General features: G+C 39.6%; 1 protein-coding gene across 18 annotated transcripts in view; it reads right to left on the bottom strand.

Annotated features, from left to right (window-relative positions):
* Positions 1–18,572, bottom strand: part of LOC130912782 (potassium channel subfamily T member 1-like) — a 196,142-nt gene that overhangs the window by 49,410 nt on the left and 128,160 nt on the right. For 13 of the 18 annotated variants that reach the window (XM_057830823.1, XM_057830805.1, XM_057830813.1 and 10 more), the window contains 4 exons: positions 15,161–15,310; positions 13,251–13,486; positions 13,073–13,093; positions 10,101–10,314 (listed from right to left, as the gene is read on the bottom strand). In XM_057830823.1, the coding sequence (XP_057686806.1) occupies positions 10,101–10,314; positions 13,073–13,093; positions 13,251–13,486; positions 15,161–15,310 (621 nt within the window). The remainder of the gene's footprint in view (positions 1–10,100; positions 10,315–13,072; positions 13,094–13,250; positions 13,487–15,160; positions 15,311–18,572) is intronic. The other 5 variants (XM_057830808.1, XM_057830814.1, XM_057830820.1 and 2 more) reach the window with 1 other exon arrangement.

The raw sequence follows: 18,572 nt of genomic DNA, 5'->3' as shown, positions 1-18,572 counted from the left end.
GTACCTACCATTATTAAATGACTTGATTTCATTATGCTCAGACTTACATTTTCCCTTACCCCTTTTCACTTGCTGAATGGGCCGGTCCATTTTCCCCCTCAAACAGGATTGTCTGATGACTTGGATTTATTTAAAATTTATTGATTTTCTACTATATTTATTTAAAAAGATTTTTATTTGCAGACTATGCAGACATTTCCTTTTTCAGATAATCCTACATGAATCATAATCGAGGTAAAACGTTTTCCATTTTTATTTATTTTATTGTTATACCCTGACTAAGGAGTTTTTTCAGATATTTTTAATTTCTTTATTTAGACAGACAATGTTGAATGGTCTTAGGGCAAATGTTTATACTTTGCATTCCTGGATAGTTAAGAGATTATTTACAAGTTTGTATTTATTGTGTATGTTAATGTAATTTAAGTTATGTTCAAATATTGTAATATAAATTTGCTAATAAAATGGAAGTTTTCAAAATATTTCATTAGTAGCTTTTGAAAACAAAGGTTTGAATCGAACGGTGTGTCACCTAAACCAATACACGTGAAAGTTAGTATTAATCAATCTAGATTTTTTTTTTGCATTGAGCATTTGGCATATCAATGGCGTACCGCACGCATGCTATTTTTAGACCGTGACGTTACATTGTAAAGCGGAAGTAAAGCCGAAGTGGGACATTATAGACCCGCCCTCGCATAGAAACAACGTAATTTGTGCTACTTATCGCCGGTAATCTTTCAACAACGAACATGCCTATGACACATTGCTTTTTTGGAACTTGTAGAAACGACTCAAGACATTACGACACATGAAGGATGTTTTCTTCATACATTTCCGGAAACCAAAAACTCGGGAGGAAAAAATGTGAGGACCGAATCAACTTGCGCGGACTTTAACACCAGCTCGGTGAATCCATTCACATTTCATATGCAGTAAACGTTTTGTTGGGTTGGCATGGTCTTTCAGAGGACAAAGAGGTAAGCCATTTTTATATTTTTAACTTATTTTTTTAGCGTAACGTTGTGCCGTACTGCTTCTGTCTGACAATGAATGACCTGAAAAGAATTACAATGGTATCTGACTGGCACTGTTAACGTTTCTGTATATAAATACTGTATATATAAAACAACTTTAGTAAGGGGGAAGTGTAAATAAATTATAGAATTAAGATTTGTTATCAATGAAAAAAATTAAAAGTGTTCGTTGGCTGTCACTGAGTAGCATTTGCGATCGCTACACAAAGCTAACTAAATTACCCCCAAGAACGGTCAGAGACGTAGGACAACCAGAGGATATATAAGAAAGACAGGGCTGATGGTAAAGGATAGCTTGTTGAAACAGGAGAATGTCATTGTCAGTCGCGTCGATAAAAAAGCTAAGGCTATGCTTAGGTCGGTTCGTTTTTTTTCTCGTCTTTTTCAGGCTTCGACACTCAAGCCATCTCTTTAACTGAACATTTTTATGTTCTTCCACATCTTTGCCAGTGAATTTGGCACCAGGCACATCATTTTAGGAGAGAATTGGTAGGTTTAGCTCTGTAAACATCTTCGTACACGATTTCCATTCATTTCCTATTAGGGACAAACGGTGGCTTGTCCTTACTTAGCAACAGTAGCTAATGTCATGAATATTAATGAACGGAAGTGACGTGTTGCTTGCGGTACGCCAAAAATTAGACACCCTACGGAAGCCTGTGTGTTTTCTAACATTTTTGGTCATATGGATATTTGATATCAATTTTAACAATCTTGAGAGATTTAAGTAATTGAACTAAACAATGAAAACTGAAAAAAAAAAAAAAGAAACTAGGCCTGCAAGCAGGACTGAACGGGCCCTCGCAATCTAGCGCAACTCGGACGTCACGCAACTCGGACTGTGTGCAGGTCAGGGTGGTGGCAGATGCTCCTCTCTAATCATCTCATTAGAACATAACATGCTCGAAAGTCGCCTATTTACATTCCCACACCCAAGAGATAAAAACCCCTATTGGAGAGAGTACTACAAAAAAGGAGCCACTACTGAGCTGTGCAGTCAAGCCCTTATTCAAAACCAAAATTAATCTTCTAACTGGGCCAATTCGACGAAGTGTGCCAAATATTGTGGCTATATAAGCTGCCTGAGTCTTTGAAAAAAAATATTTCCTTTAAATGGCGAATAAAGGGTCGTCATGGCAACAGACAGAGACACGTGGACATGGGCCGTAAATAAGTATTACAATAGGTCTTCAAATTACAATGACCAACCTGAAAAGAACTGGACATGTATTGGAAAAACGAGTGACTTTCTATTGCCACTAGTTGGCGCTGTAGGGTTGATGCAAATGATCTCTACAAGGCCCTTCAGGGTATGACTCTCAACAAGCACGGGAAGTTTGGCGCAGATATGTTGTATATCTGCCGTGTTATGACTGTTCAAAGTTTTTGGAGAGAAAAATTGTTGACAGTCATTTTCACTTTCCTGTTTGGACCCCTCCGCTTCAACGAAACTTCAATATTTTTCATCAGACACCTGAAGACAGGTCTTAAGCCTTCCCTTATGCAGGTTTGAGGTCAACAGATTTTTTTTCCTTGGAGGAGGAACCTGTCTCGTAAAAAAAGGCATTTCCTGTTCTCACTAGGGGGCGCTAGGCCTAATGGGTAATATTTCAATGCACTCGTGTTAAGGGTGGGATGTCGCACATACATGCCAGATATGAAAAAGATTGAACGTTGTGTGAAGGAACTATTAGTCATTTACTGAATTTGTCATTTTGCCGAAAAAATGGCCGACTTTGGCACCCCGCCCAGGTCAGGCCCGTGAATGAAAACACACCATTTTGATAACTTAAGATTTCATATGCCTCATGAACAGTCTCGCCAATTTTGAGAATGATCAAACTAATTCCCTAGGTGCCAAGGTGTAAAATGTGCACACTGTAAATCGATAAAAAATTCACATTCAATCCAAAATACCCGATTTCCTGTTGGGTTTGGAATATGCATGCAAGAGACTTTTTGGAGTAGTTTTGTACAAGGTATCGACTCTCCGAATTTCATCCCTCTACGTTGAAAAAACCTAAATGGAGAGGCCTTTTTGAAAATTTCAAGGGGGCGCCACTGAGCCATTTTGTTACATGTTTTCGTAACGTTGCAAGATTATTGAACGTTATGCAAAGCCACATGTATGTCCAAATTTTTGTGAGTTTTCGTGCATGTTCAAGCCTCCAAATGTAAACTCCTACTGTGAACCGATAAAAATTTCACATTCGATCCAAAATACCCGATTTCCTGTTGGATTTGGAATACGGGTGCAAGAAACTTTTTGGAGCAGTTTTGCACAAGGTATCGACTCCCCAAATGTCATCACTCTCTGTTAAAAAAACCTAATAGGAAACGCATTTTTGAAAAATTCAAGGGGGCGCCACTGAGGCATTTTGCTACATTTTTTCGTAACATTGCAAGATTATCGAACGTTATCTAAAGCCGCATGTATGTGCAAATTTTTACGAGTTTTTGTGCATATTCAAGCCTCCAAATGTAAACTCCTACTGTGAACCCATGAAAATTTCACATTCGATCCAAAATACCCGATTTCCTGTTGGATTTGGAATATGGGTGCAAGAGACTTTTTGGAGCAGTTTTGCATAAGGTATCTACTCCCCAAATTTCCTCGCTCTATGTTGAAAAAACCCAATAGGAAAGGCCTTTTTTAAAACTTCTTTCTGTCGCCACTAGTTGGCACTGTAGAGTTGATGCAAATGACCCCTACAAGAACCTTCAGGGTATGACTCTCAACAAACACGGGAAGTTTGGCGCAGATATGTTGTATATCTGCCGAGTTATGACTGTTCAAAGTTTTTTGCGTGACAAATTGTTGACGTTCATTTTCACTTTCCTGTTTGGACCCCTCCGCCTCAACGAAACCTCAATATTTTTCATAAGGCACCTGAACACAGGTCTTAAGGCTCCCCTGATGCAGGTTTGAGGTCAACAGATTTTTTTCCCTTGGAGGAGGAACCTCTCTCGTAAAAAAAGGCATTTCCTGTTCTCACTAGGGGGCGCTAGACCTAATGGGTAATATTTCAATGCACTCGTGTTAAGGGTGGGATACCACACATACATGCCAAATATGAAAAAGATTGAACGTTGTGTCAAGGAACTATAAGTCATTTACTGAATTTGTCATTTTGCCGAAAAAATGGTCAACTTTGGCACCACGCCCAGGTCAGACCCGTGAATGAAAACGCACCATTTTCAAAACTTAAGATTTCATATGTCTCCTGAACAGTCTCACCAATTTTGAAGATGATCCAACTAACTCCCTCGGCGAAAAGGTCTCAAATGTGCACCCTGTAAATCGATAAAAATTTCATATTTGATCCAAAATAACCGATTTCCTGTTGGGTTTGGAATATGCGTGTAAATGCTTTTTTGGAGCGGTTTTGGACAAGGTATAGACCCCCCAAATTTCATTGCTCTACGTTGACAGACCCTAATGTTATAGGCCAATTTTAAAATTTCAAGGGGGCGCCACTGAGCCATTTTGTTATATTTTTTTGCAACGTTGCAAAATTATCGAAATTTACAATTTTCCGGACGTATGTGCAAATTTTGGTGACTTTTCGTGCATGTTCAGGCCTCCAAATTGGCCGTTTTCATTTGCCCTGAAAAAAAAAAAAAAAAAAAAAAAAAAAAAATAATCCTTTGCAAAACAATAGGGCCTTCGCACGCTTAGTGCTCGGGCCCTAATAACTCTAAAATGTAATTTTAAATAAATGCATTTTCTGTTGAATTAATTAGGACAGCCTCACATTCAATCCCACTTAAAATGGCTACAATAACATACATTGGGCTGGTGTCACAACAGGTGCACGTGATTAGAACATCATTACCCAGTGTTTTGAAAGAGTCTTGCCTTATTTAAATATCACATATAGTTTGGTGTGCCGACGACTTTTGAAGTGAGAGAAAACACCATGATGAGATCAAAGGAGCTGTCTGAGGCCTTCAGAAAGAAGATTGTAGACGCTTATGAGTCTGGTAAGGGATTTCAAAAGATCTCAAAAGAATATAAAATCAGCCATTTCACTCTCTGGAAAATAGTCTACAAGGGGAGGACATTCAAAACAACTGCCAACATGCCCAGGTCTGGCCGTCCAAGTAAGTTCACCCCGAGAGCAGACCGCAAGACGCTAAAAGAAGTCTCCAAAAACCCTAAAGTGTCATCACATGACCTACAGAAGGCTTGCTACTGTTGATGTGAAAGTGCATGCCTCTACAATCAGAAAGAGACTTCCCAAGTTTAACCTTCATGGGAGGTGTGCAAGGAGGAAACCTTTGCTTTCCAAGAAGAACATGAAGGCCAGACGGAAGTTTGCCAGAGTGAATGTAGACAAAGACCAGGACTTCTGGAATAATGTTCTTTGGACATAATAATCTAAAATTGAATTATTTGAACACCAGAACAAAGGACATGTTTGGTTTAAATCCAATACAGCATTCCAGGAAAAGAACCACATACCAACTGTGAAGCATGGAGGTGGAAGTGTCATGGTTTGGGGATGCTTTGCTACAACAGGTACTGGCAAGCTCACAATTATGGAATACACCATGAATTCTATCGTGTATCAGAGGGTGCTTGAGGAGCAAGTGAGATCATCTGTGAAAAAAATAAAGCTGAAGCGAAACTGAACCCTGCAACATGACAATGACCCCAAACATACCAGTAAATCCACAAAGCACTGGCTGAAAAGGAAGAAATGGAGTCCTGGAATGGTATAAGTCAAAGCCCAGATCTTAATCCCATTGAGATACTGTGGGGTGACTTGAAACGGGCTGTGCATGCAAGAAACCCCTCATACATCAGTATTCTGCGTTGAGTAGTGGGGCAAACTTTCTTCAGACCGATGTCAAAGACTGGTAGATGGCTAAAAAAGTGTCTCACTGAAGTTATTTCAGCCAAAGGGGGTAACACTAGCTATTAGGTGGTACAGTGTCCTATCTTTTTGTTGTTGATATATTTGGTTTAATGAGTAAAACAATGTTATTTTTTTGTTGTTTGTCTGCAATTAAATCACTTTCTTTTCCAGAGATAAAGAACAACAACATTGATATATGAAAATTTCTTAATAAAGAACTGAATATTTCATGGGGTGTCCTAATTTTTTCACATGACTGTACCTACACACCTGCTGTCTCCTCCCTCCATTCGCAAGTAAGTTAAGGAATAACATAAGCGTTTTTATTGACGCCTTATTTTTTCCTAATTTAGTTGTTTTACTCATGTCTTATTGAATGCATTTGCTAAATTAGACAGAACACGGCTCACCATATCCACATTCACCCGCCGTCTCATCCCACCTCTGTTCGCCAGTCTCTGTAAGTTGACAATAAAAACTTTTTTATTTTTTCAAATACCATTATTATTATTATTATTATCATCATTATTATTATTCCAATTTGTATTCATAATTCATTTGTTTTGCTATGTGTAATTGCTATTAGTAACTGTACCTGCAGTATTTATTAAGGATTTAGTGTAGGTTTTTGGGCTGTGAAACGAATTAATCTAATTATAATGTATTCTTATGGTAAAATTCTGCTCAACATACGACCATGTCGACTTACAAACCAGGCCCTGGAGCTAATTAAATTCGTATGTAGAGGTACAACTGTAGTATAATACTAGTAGTAGTAGTGAAGCGTTAATACATAATGCATCAATCCCTTATCAACACACGATGGCACTGTGGTACTTTCTGGCAAGTGCCTACGCCAAGAACTCATAACTGTGAATAACTACCTCAGCACCAAGCAAATAAACAACAAAGGAAATCATTTTATTATACTTAGAATAATCTATGTAATGAGGCATTGGGACTTTTATATTCTCCGTGGAACATTTATTGGGATGTATGGCCAACTAAATGAATAGGTTTAGATTCAATGACCCTATTAGTTATATTACATCAACCCTTACTTCCCGGTAGATGCTCTTTATTTTCCATGTGCACATATATCATAGGTCAATTTTGAACCAGGCCAAGAGGTTTATCATAAAGATTGTCTGCCTCAAATTATGAATTGCAAATCTTTTAAAATGTTAACAGTCTGACATTGTTATTCATCCATGTTCTTCATCGTTTAGCCTAGGGGTGGTCACACTTTTGTTTTGCCTTGTGAGCTACTGCATACGACTACCTTAAAATTATCTAACTATATACTGTGTGTGTATGATATACATCTGTGTGTGTGTGTGTGTGTGTGCATGTCTATATATTAAAAGTGTAAAGGGTAATTCACACTGCCTGCGGCTGTGACAAGATTGGCTGCGTTCACGACGTCCAAGGTATTCGCAAGCATACTAATCAATATGACAATTTCCACCGCCTGCGGAATCGTCTACGACGTGCCACAGGTAATCGTAGGCTTGACGCAGAAGTCTATTTTTTCCGGACAGCGTAGCCGGACAGCATGAAGTTACAACAGTACTTTTCAAATAGTGGGGCATGCCCCCCCCCGAGGGCGGTGCAGAGCGATGCACACAGAAGAGAGATATGAAGAGCTGTGTCAAGCGCAGGCCCCCGCGAGTGGATAGTGAGGGGAATAGGATAGTGCGCCTACACCAGACTCACGCAGCGACCCACTGTCTTCTCCGGTTCTCACGCGTCCGCCCGAGAAGTGCCATTTTTGGCTTGGGATCGTCACGACGACCGCCCTCACCTATGGATCTCCCTCGGCCGCCGAGCTTTTTGGTAGATGAGGAAATACCACCGTTTACAGTGTCTAAAAATGATTATAGCGGACAGCCAGAAGCCAAATCAATTAAGACGCCTCTTAAAGACATTAGACCCCAATCTCATTGATAAGCCGCCTGGTTGTTTTTCAGCGAAAACGTGCCGAATATTGCCAACAATCGTCCCGCTTTGTCAGTGTTATATCAGTAAACCAGTGAGCACTGTTGGTATGCTCCGTGCAAAATAACCCCACACCACTGCAAACTGGAGGTGATACTGTGAGCAGCGAGCAGCGAAAATAAAAACTGTCCTTCTGTCCAAAGACACCCCCCCCCCCCCCCCTCTATTCAGTTTTGTTTTTCGGTCAAATTTTTTGTCATATTGTCCTCATGAGTTAATGTTTCTAATCAATTTGAATTTGTTATTATTTACTGATTTTATTTTTCAGTATCAAATGGTCAAAAATGTACCTTGAGTTTATTTTTACAGTTTGGATGTGACTTTTTTTTTTTAAATTCAGGCAAATTGATGCGCGATAAGTCTTTTCTGTTACAAACAAAACAATGGTATTAAAGTTATACTTTTTAAGTTGATCTCTTATTTTCTCTAATAGAAGGACACAATGTGAGGCAGAGGCGTACTTATAATAGTAATATTATAGACAAATGATACTATTTACAGTGGCGGCAGAGTTTGGGGGCGCGAAACATTTACATCTTCCTTGGGGGGGCGTAACAGAAAATAATTGAGAAGCACTGCTTCAAAGATAGACTCAAGTCAAGATTTTGCCGATTTAGGAGTATTTTAGATAAAAAGTTACTTCGGTTTGCTAGGAAGGTTCACTACAAAAGAGCCTTTCTGAGAAGTTTACTGCTCTAAAATGGCGGCTGTTTACTAACGCTACTGAGTGTCATTTCGCATGTAGTTCTATATGCATGAGATATCTAGGCGTAGATTGTAGGCCGTCGGCTACAGTCAGGAAATATTGGAGCCACCTAGCCTAGCATCGCGTTTGCTACAGCGTCACAACAAACACTCTTCCCTCTCCGTGTCTCTGACTTTTCTCTAACGCACATTGTCTCGTTGTCGAAACGTTATAGTGGAACGTCGCAGTTAGGTAGTAGCACTCTGTAGCACGTGACGTCCAACTATCAGTGGTCAGGGCGAAACTATGTGCTTTAGCGAAATCATCTTCGATGGCTTTGCGTGCCATTTAATAAATGTCGGGGATTACGTTGTTGGAGAAATATGCCCGCGAGGGAACAATGTGATGCGGGTCAAGCGTTACAAATAAATTAACGAAGCCCACCGTGTGTTTTCACTGGTGTCATCTTCGGGGTTGTCCTGCTCTGAGAAAGTGATATCTGTGGGTGATGCCGGCTTAGGGGGGCCGGAGTCATGTTATAAGTGTTGCCATTAGCATAGGGAACAAGCGCTGAGCAATGCTTGCACATTGTTTTAATTTTTTTTTTCAATATTTTCTCTCCCTCCGCATTGTAGTCCATGGGGAAACCGAAATGTTGCCACACCGTAGATTTGAAAGAAGCCGATGCTTCCTCAAAATTCGGTCTCTCCACTCCTCCGCTTGCCATAGCTTTTTGTTTTCTTTCTTGTTTCACTTTCACTTCGCTCGTAAGCGAGAGAGGGTGTTACTTGGCTTCTATTACACAGCTGCTTGACAGCGATCGGACATTTACTTGCGGGGCGGGAATTTCTCCACAGCTGTGCTTCACGTCACGCACAGTCACACAGAGCTCGACCAATTCATTCCACAAGCGTTCGCAATAAATTAATTGCAAAACCGAAAAGGTGCGGTTCATAAAGGCGTACTGAACCGTACAGGGCGAACCGTAGGGTTCGGCTTTGAACCGCAAACTGTTGCACTGCTAGAGCACAGCTCTAATAATTCCTACTTCAATCTCTGAAAAAGGAAGCATATTGGCTGGAGGGTCCCTTTAAAACAAGGCAACCTACTGATCCAAGCAATGATTAGCATGGAGAGTAGTGGTCTTTGTAACCTACTGAACTCTGTTGGCATCTAAATAAGTGTTTGCTCGGCTGATAAACGACCACCGAGAAGGAAAGTGTACGGTGTTTGGTCAGCCTTTGAACGGGCCACAAACATGGCAGAAAGTGCTGACTTCCCCCTCCATGGCACGCGTGTTCATCATTTTCAAGTTGGCACCCTTCATCATCATGACACACTGATTACACGCAAAGATCATCTATCTCACCTTCCAGCCCCCCTGACAGTCGGAGAGGTGGGAGACATTCATCCTTTAGAGTGTCTATTATGTTAGGGTGAGGGCCGTTGGGACCTAACGGGCGGATGTAGTGGCTTTGAATTACAGCAGCAAAATTTATTACTGAGCGCTTCACTTACTCTGATCCGACGGAGCCTTCTTCGTCCGATTGGTTGGTCTCATCCTCCGACTGGTCGCTGAGGAGATCGCACGGCAGAATGGCAGAAGAGTCGGCGATCTCCAGGACCGGCGCGATGCTCGGCCTGCGGCTTCCTGCGCCGTTTTCTGTCGGTAAGGTGAGCTTGCTGGTTTCTTCGGGAGGATCCGGGTTCTGGAGGTCGAAGGCCACTGTGCCTGGATGCAACACACATAGTGGAAATGACTTAGTCACATAAAACATTTATTGACAAAATGACTGACTGTCAAATCGTCACAGACTAGCTTTTGTCAACACATAAGTCACTTCTATACTTGTAGTACTCTTTACAGCATAGCAAAGCCATAATATAGAATAACGAACGATATAAATCCAATAGGGATGTCCCGATCCGATCATGTGATCAGAAATCGGGCCGATCGCGCCATTTTTCAGAGCATCAGGAGAAAAGGATCGTGTTTTTAATCTGAAAAATATGTTTTTCTGAGTCATGCTTGTACAATGTCTCAATATCCCCCTCCTGCTGCTTTTCTTGGTCAGCAGTGCCCTGGGGTTAGCGATTTAAAGTTAACGATGATTGAGATGTTTGTAGCTTTGATCTTGCCAGAGAAGCTTGGTAGCTCTACCACCAAAGGCCCAAATGTGTAAATCATCGTTTAGCTTGTTAAACACTCATTGTATAAATGAGAGGCTGTTCTCAACAGCATGAGTGGATTTGAGTGGACTCACTCAATGAAGCATTTAATAAAGACAAGCCTATATTATTATTATTATTTTTTTTTTTTGGAACAACACTTTTTTTTCAGTATCGGATCGGGACTCTGTATTGGCAGCTTCTCAAAATCAGGTGACTCGGACGAAAAAATGCAATCGGGACATCCCTAATATCAAACCCTTACATCACATACAGTTGTGGGTGGGGTAGCCAAAAATTGTACTCAAATAAGTGTAGCGTTACTTAAAACATAATACAGTGATCCATCGCTACTTCGCGCTTCAGACTTTACGCCCTCAGTCCATGGCGGATTTTTCTTCTTTGTTCCCCAGGCAAGCAGTGCACGTGCACTGGAGTTGCTTATTAAAGTTAACGATGTTGATAAAGATGTTTGTGTTTGATCTTGCCAGAGTCAAGGGCTTTTGAAGCACCGCATGTATCAATCATCGTTTAACTTATTAAACAGTTGCTATGGCAACTCATTGTGTGTAAGTGAGAGGATTTCAATGAAGTGCTTCCTTGGAACAGACAGGCTCTGTGTGCGCATTGCACGGGTGGGGGGGTGATGGGTAAGGAAGCGCGCGATGGAATGAACATGCATGCGTGTGTGGCAGCCTTCGAGGGAACCGGGTGTGTTTTGTTCGTGGCAATAAATGGTAGGTAAAGGTAGGAGGTAACAGAAGCATTTAATAAAGCCAAGCATTTTTGTACTACAGTACAGTACTTTATTCTTGTTTAACAATAATTTGTTGGCACAGTAACATGTTTAAATTTTATCATAATTATTACATTTGAAGTGCTTAAAAACCATGTTTTAAAATATAAATACAGTATATATACATTTTTTTTTTTTTTTTTTTTTAATTCTACTTTGGGGAAAAAAAAGTGAAAAAACATGTCTTGTATGTATCTCTTTCCAATGTCGGTCAATCTGGATAAATACATTTAACACACAAAAAAATTTGCGGTTTTTCACTTATCGCGGCGGGTTCTGTTCCCCATTAACCGCGAAAAACGAGGAACCACTGTATTACTCAAGTAAAAGTACTCGTCCAAAAAAATTACTTAAGTACAAGTAAAAAAGCATTCGGTGAAAATATTTTTCTTGTTAAGCATTTTTGTAATAGTAGTGCATTTGCAATTATAATCCTAATTCTGCGTTTATTTTAAGATTTTACAATTACAGGGAGTCCCACGGGTTACGTCCTGCAGTTTCTTTCAGCCGGGAGATCTGCCGCTTCCTTATTCTTATAGCGCCGACTCCTCTTACGAGTCCTGATCCAGCTTTTTGAGTTCGGACGGCGGGCTTGCGTTGAGAGAGGCATCGGTGGCGATCCGAGCGATCATGATATCCCCTCTCTCTCGCCTCTCTAGTCTTCCTACAGCGCCTTTTTTCTCTCGGCAAGGCGACTCAGTCTGAGTAAAGCCCGAATAGTCATTTAATCTAACGGCATTTAACACAACCCCACAGTATCTTTTTTTTTGTTACTATATTTTATTAATATAATGTATAATGCATGTTTTTAGATAGTTATTTTGAGATTTAGAGGGTATTTATGGGCACTTAAAGGGCTAATTTCACCTTCCGCAGAAATTGCCAGCGGAGGAACGGAACTCGTTTGTAACCTGGGGAGTACCTGTATTACTCTTTTACGGTTATTAATTCAATTAATATGATTATTATTTAATATTTCAACAGGATCTTTTTGATGACTTCCTACTATCAAGGTTATTATTGTTAAAACGAAAACAAAATGATGAAAACTCGAATAGTTGTTAACTGAAGAAAATACATCAAAGAAAAACTTAAAAATAAAAATAACAAAATTCAAAATGACAATTAAAAAAAAATCTTTAATCCTTCTTCAGAGAAATAACTCAAAGTATGAAAAACTAAAATACTAAAACTAATTAAATCTAAACTAAAACTGAGAGGACTATAATACTACTAATTATACAACAAATAATAATCAAACTAAACTATATCGCAAACTAAAACTATTTCAACCTTGGCTGCCACTGAGGGCGATAAATGTCCAATCAATTTTGAACTTGGAGAACATTCGCTGCCATCTCTCCAAGTCTAAACAGTTTGGACGTCCATCACCGTCAGGGGTAGTCAATAAGTTCAGGGCTTTGTAAATAAAATTGACAGTAACTACCATGTAATTAAAAAATAAAACGAACACACGTATGGACAGCGAATGGCGTGACAGCTAGAAGGTCATGCACAAACTTACCATACGAAGTGGCCTGATCAACTTTTACAGGTCACAGAAAAAAAAAGCACAACACAGTGAAGTCAGCCAGGAAAGTAAAAAAGCAGTAACGAAAAAAATCATGCACAACTGTATAAAAGCATCACCACTTGCAGCCGCCATTCATTCAAGCTTCAACGGATCATGCAATCTCACTCACCCATGCTGGCAATGATGCTATGCACGGGCAGCCTGGAGGGGGCGTCGTAAAGACCAGAAACGGACAGAGTCTTGTTATGCTTCTCTTCCTGTTTGAAGATGAAGGCTGAGTTCTCCTCCTTGGTAATGTTGATGTAGTAGCAAGTGTCAGTGGCAGCCATGATGTGACGCGGCCCGGGGTTCAATAGGATGCTTTTGTTGTCTTCCCGCTTGACGCCAATCAGGCACACGCCATACCTGGCAAGAGTTGCGGAAAAAATATGAACCAGGCAAACGTACCATCGTCCGATATGTGTGTATGTGTGTGTGTGTAGTGCTTTTAGAATTTTTTTTGCCAGCCCCTCTAGACGACTGGCCAATATGGGAGTAGTGGGAAATGGTACAGATATTTTAATACTTAAAACACTATACAGTGATCCCTCACTACTTCGCGCCTCAAACTTGGCGCCCTCAGTACATTGCGCATTTTTTTAATTAAAAAAAAAAAAAAAAAAAAAAAAAGATGACGAGGATGAGCTGTCGCGAGCCGATCACGTAGACTCACTCTCCCTCTTTCTCTTCCTCCTTCTTTGTTGGTCAGGCAGTGAGTGCTTATTCATGTAAACGAGGATTGACAGACATTTAATGTTTGAAGTTCACTTCTCTGGCAAGATCAAAGTGCTGCATGTGTCAATCATCGTTTAACTTGTTAAACAGTTGCTGTGGCAACTCGTTGTAAGTGCGCAGCTTGAGCAGATTTGATTGGACTCACTCAATGAAGCATTTAATAAAACCAGGCATTTTTTTCTTTTCTTTTTTACAATTAATTCGGTGGGATAGTAACATGTTTAAAACGTCCTAATTATTACATTTGAAGTGCTTGAAAACCATTTATTAGAATGTATATACTGTATGCATACATTTTTTTAAATTATACTTTGGGATTTTTTTTCAAAACATGTCTTACGTCTAAATCTGAATAAATAATTGCAACACACAAAAAGGACAAAAAAAAAATTGGGGGGCGGGGGAGCGGCGCTACTTCGCAGTTTTTCACGCAGCGTGTTCTGGTCCCCATTAACCGCAAAAAATGAGGGCTCACTGTATTATAGCTTCGCACATCATCTTAACTTTCTGTTTGACCCTCCCCTCGCCCAACCTCGCCAACTTTATGAGGCTCAGGTGGAGTCGCACCCCCCATAAGTTTCGCCCCCGCTCTTGTAGCATATATCAAAATTTTTAGATGGTAACTGCAACGAAGTATTGCACTTCATTTGGCCTCAATTGCTTCAAGGCATGATTGATAAAAACGCAATTTGACAAATTCAATAGAATTTTTAACACTGAGTAACTGATTATCATGCTCCCACCAAATGATATTTGTTAACAGTGCAGTGCTGTAAAATTTTTATCTTAAAATCTCTCGCACCCCCAGCACCCCCCTAAATTCCGCCCCTGCACGGCAATCGTAATCACAATTGAAAAGGTATAAAATAACGAAAAGGATGTTTTCTAGCTTGGAGCACAATTTGGTTTCAACATTCTTAAAAAATATGTCTTCTTTTTACTGATTTTCTTTTCCACATATTCATAAATAATAGGCAATAGTAACATTTTGTATCATAAATATCATATACTAGTATATAATCACAGAATTAGGTTTGCAAACTAATGTTAGTTTTCTCAGGAGTAGAGGCTCACTCTTTAGTTTGCTTTTACTGCTGACAAAGAAGATAAACCTTTGTGAAAATAAAGAACATTTAAAAAAGAAATTGTGTTATTCTGATTATACACATAACAGTGTTGCAAAACTGTACTAGTTAGCTTGTTCCCGGAAATGGAATCTAGCTTTTAGCTAGCCTCTACTGCTGACCAAGGAGATAAACTTACTTGTGTAAATAATTAAAAACATTCTTATAAGGTTGTGCTTACTTCTTATGAGCATGAAAGGAGGCGTAAGTGAAGCTCTTTCCATCATACTCCCCGAAAAACTTGCTGTCACACAATCGAATGTGGTAGACTTCATTACCGGAGCAACGTCCGTACATCCTTTGCCACTGCTCGGGTGACAACTGTCCCTCCCTGTAAGTATTAACAGAAGAATGAATCCAGTGTCATATTAACAGACGAGTGATTAGTGAACTGCGTTGAAGGTGCAAAAATGTGAAATGAAGTGTCATCGCCAAGCTAGGGCGAGTTAAATTGATCTCTTTTTTGTAGATGGATGACAGATTTGATAAATAGCCCAACTCTAGCAGCAACCCTGCTTGAACATTGCAAGATTTGCAGTGATAAGATGCTAATAAGAAATCGACTAAGTGAAGACAATAACTTGAATCATGCACAAGTATTCTAATGCAGTAAAGAATAGCATTCATTGATCTCCAATGAGTGTCACTGCGTTGTAACGAATGTGTGTAGTGAAACAAGCAATCAAACACTGGGAACTTGACTCAGCTATAACAGTACACATTTGAATACACTACACCACAGGTGTCAAATTCAAGGCCTGGGGGCCAGATATGGCCCGTCAACACATAGGCTAGGTTCATACTACAGGTCTTAATGCACAAATCCGATTTTTTGCCATATTTGTTTTTTTGGCGTGCCCGTTCAGACTGCCTTTGTCCATTGAGACAGTTCAAGTATCAAGCATGTGCACTAATTCGCAGTCCGAGATGCGCTCCGCAAAGAGACCCGCATGCGCAGAAGCATCAAAACAGATTACACATGCTTACCTGTCATTCCAGGCTGATCATATTTTGATTTCCAAAAAGAGGACACAAATAAAAGACATTAATAATCCCTGTTTAGTCTTATATTCAAAGTTTAAATGGACTGATAGAACGCATACACGCACACACGAGCCTTGACGTGTGTGCGTGAAATGACGTGGGTGCGTCAGTTATCCCTGACTCGGCCATGTGTGCAATAATGAAATATTGCTCATTCGGTGCACAGAATGAAAATCGAAAATTGTAAGGCTTATTGTTTTCTTCATTTTATTTTTTTATGACTGTGGTCAAGCCCACTTCGTCCTTAAAAGCAGAGTTCAAGCTAGGTGCTAATGCCTACATGGCTGCCGTCCTCCTTGCCTCTTGCTCTTTGCGGACGCAATTGCTGCATGAATTCTGATTTGGGAGTGTTGACAGTTCAGACCGCCAGTCACGTTCTGAAAAGATGTGCCCCAGATCGGATTTGAACCACATACGAATGTGACTCAGATCGGATTTGAAATGGTCCACTTCTATGCGACTTGTCCCGTTCAGACCGTCAAGTTAATGCCTGACTCGAGTCGGAAAAACACGAAAAAATCGGATTCGTGCATTAAGACCTGTAGTATGAACTTAGACATATAGTGTGGCGAGAGGTGAGCAGTAACGTGTTACATGTACTCCGGTACATTTACTTGAGTAACTTTTTGGGAAAAGTGTATTTCTTTTTTACTTTTATCTGAGTAGATTTGTGAAGAAAAAAACGCTACTCTTACACCGCTATTTTGGGCTACACAAGAGTCGTTACATTTTTCCTCTTTATTCTACATATTTATGTATTTATTTTGGTAGCGAGCTATTGCCAAGAGCAGCGCTACTAATTTCACCAATGAGACGTCGCAACAATAATCACATGACTCCATTACACCAATCAGACGCAAGTTTGCGTTTTATGATCACACAAGCCTGTTCAATCATGCATCTTTAAAGTATTTGACATAGAATGCTGCCCTTGCGCGTATTTAAACCGCTCTCCCAGTTTTATTTGGCACCGATTGACCACGGAAAACCGGAGATATGATCCTCTTAATTTCATAATAGTAACTATGAAGGAACTGCAGCAGTGGTTTCCATACTATTCCACATAAGGACGCAGTGGGTGCAGTATTTTACTTCAACAAAACAAGACCACACCTTTTCAGTCGGTCGCAGTTATTCTCAAACACATGCAGCGATCCAACGGCGGGTTTAGGTAGAAAAAGTATGAAAGCTGTACCGCATACAAACAGGAAGGATTGTCTCAGGAGTGATTTGTTCGAGGATTCAAGGTAATTATTATTGCATGCATTTTGAAACGTTGTGAAAAACATCATTGGAGAAATTAATCGCTCATTATTAATTTTCAATGTAAAAAGCTCCTTGTGGTTAATTATATAAATAATATATATATTAGAGCTGAAACGAATACTCGAGCAACTCGAGTAACTTGAGTTTAAAAACTGATCCGAGTAATTTTATTCACCTCAGGAATCGTTTAATTTTGCCAGCGCTAAGCATCACGTTTTGCCCGGACTACTTTTCATGCGGGACAACGCGCCGACGTCACGTGTGTAGAGGAAGAAGCAATAAAAAATTACCTTACTGCAGCCGACAGCCATTACAAACTGCGCCGACGTTGCTAAAAACTACGCCCCCATGTTGCTACGGTGGTAGCAGCCTAGCAGGTAGCGTCTGATGCGTGTCATAGATATCACATGTATGTAGAACTAGATGCAAAATGACCGACTCGGCGGCGTTAACAAAACAGCCGCCATATTAAAGCAGTACACTTCTCAGCGCTCATAAATACGCTCCAAGAGAAATAGGATTAACGTTACTTTCACTCGCTCACGTAACTTTATCCCTGCGGAGGGCTAGGTTTCTATTCATTATAACCACTGTCGATGCGTACAGGCATACAGGCTTTATTTAATCTGTGAAAACAGTGCTGTAGAGTGATTGGGGTGTAAAATAAAAACATAATAATGCTAACTGTCAATTTTAGCTCGGTAGTCATTGCTGGATAAAACACCAAGTAGCACTGGTGCCTAATGTGCTCCAATACAGCACAGCATTTACTTTGAACACTGCAAAAACTCAAAATCCTATCAGGACTTACAGTTTAGACTAATTTAAAACTTAACTAGACCTTATAGCTTGACACAAATGGAAATTCAATTGAAACACATAGGAAAAACACTTAACTTTTTAGTCATGTGTGTTATCAAGTGTAATGACATTTATTTATATATATATATATATATATATATATATATATATATATATATATATATATGTATATATTTTATAAGATCTATACGTTTTTGGAGTGAAAGCAGTGAATTTCGACAATGTACATCGAAAATAAAGACATTGATTGAGTGAAAATGGTTCAATATTACATGAAATGTCTTGTTTTCTCATCTATATGTATAATTGCTCTTTACCTAAAAAAAATGTTTTGTCCAATTTCTCGATTAATCGATAGAATTTTCAGTCGATTATTAAAATATTCGACAGCTGCAGCCCTAATAAATAAATAAATAAATATATATATATACAGTATATGTATATATACTTAACATTTTAAT

This window comes from Corythoichthys intestinalis, chromosome 3 (genome assembly GCF_030265065.1).
Source record: "Corythoichthys intestinalis isolate RoL2023-P3 chromosome 3, ASM3026506v1, whole genome shotgun sequence".
Classification (NCBI taxonomy): Eukaryota; Metazoa; Chordata; class Actinopteri; order Syngnathiformes; family Syngnathidae; genus Corythoichthys; species Corythoichthys intestinalis.
This window is presented reverse-complemented; position numbering and strand designations above follow the sequence as displayed.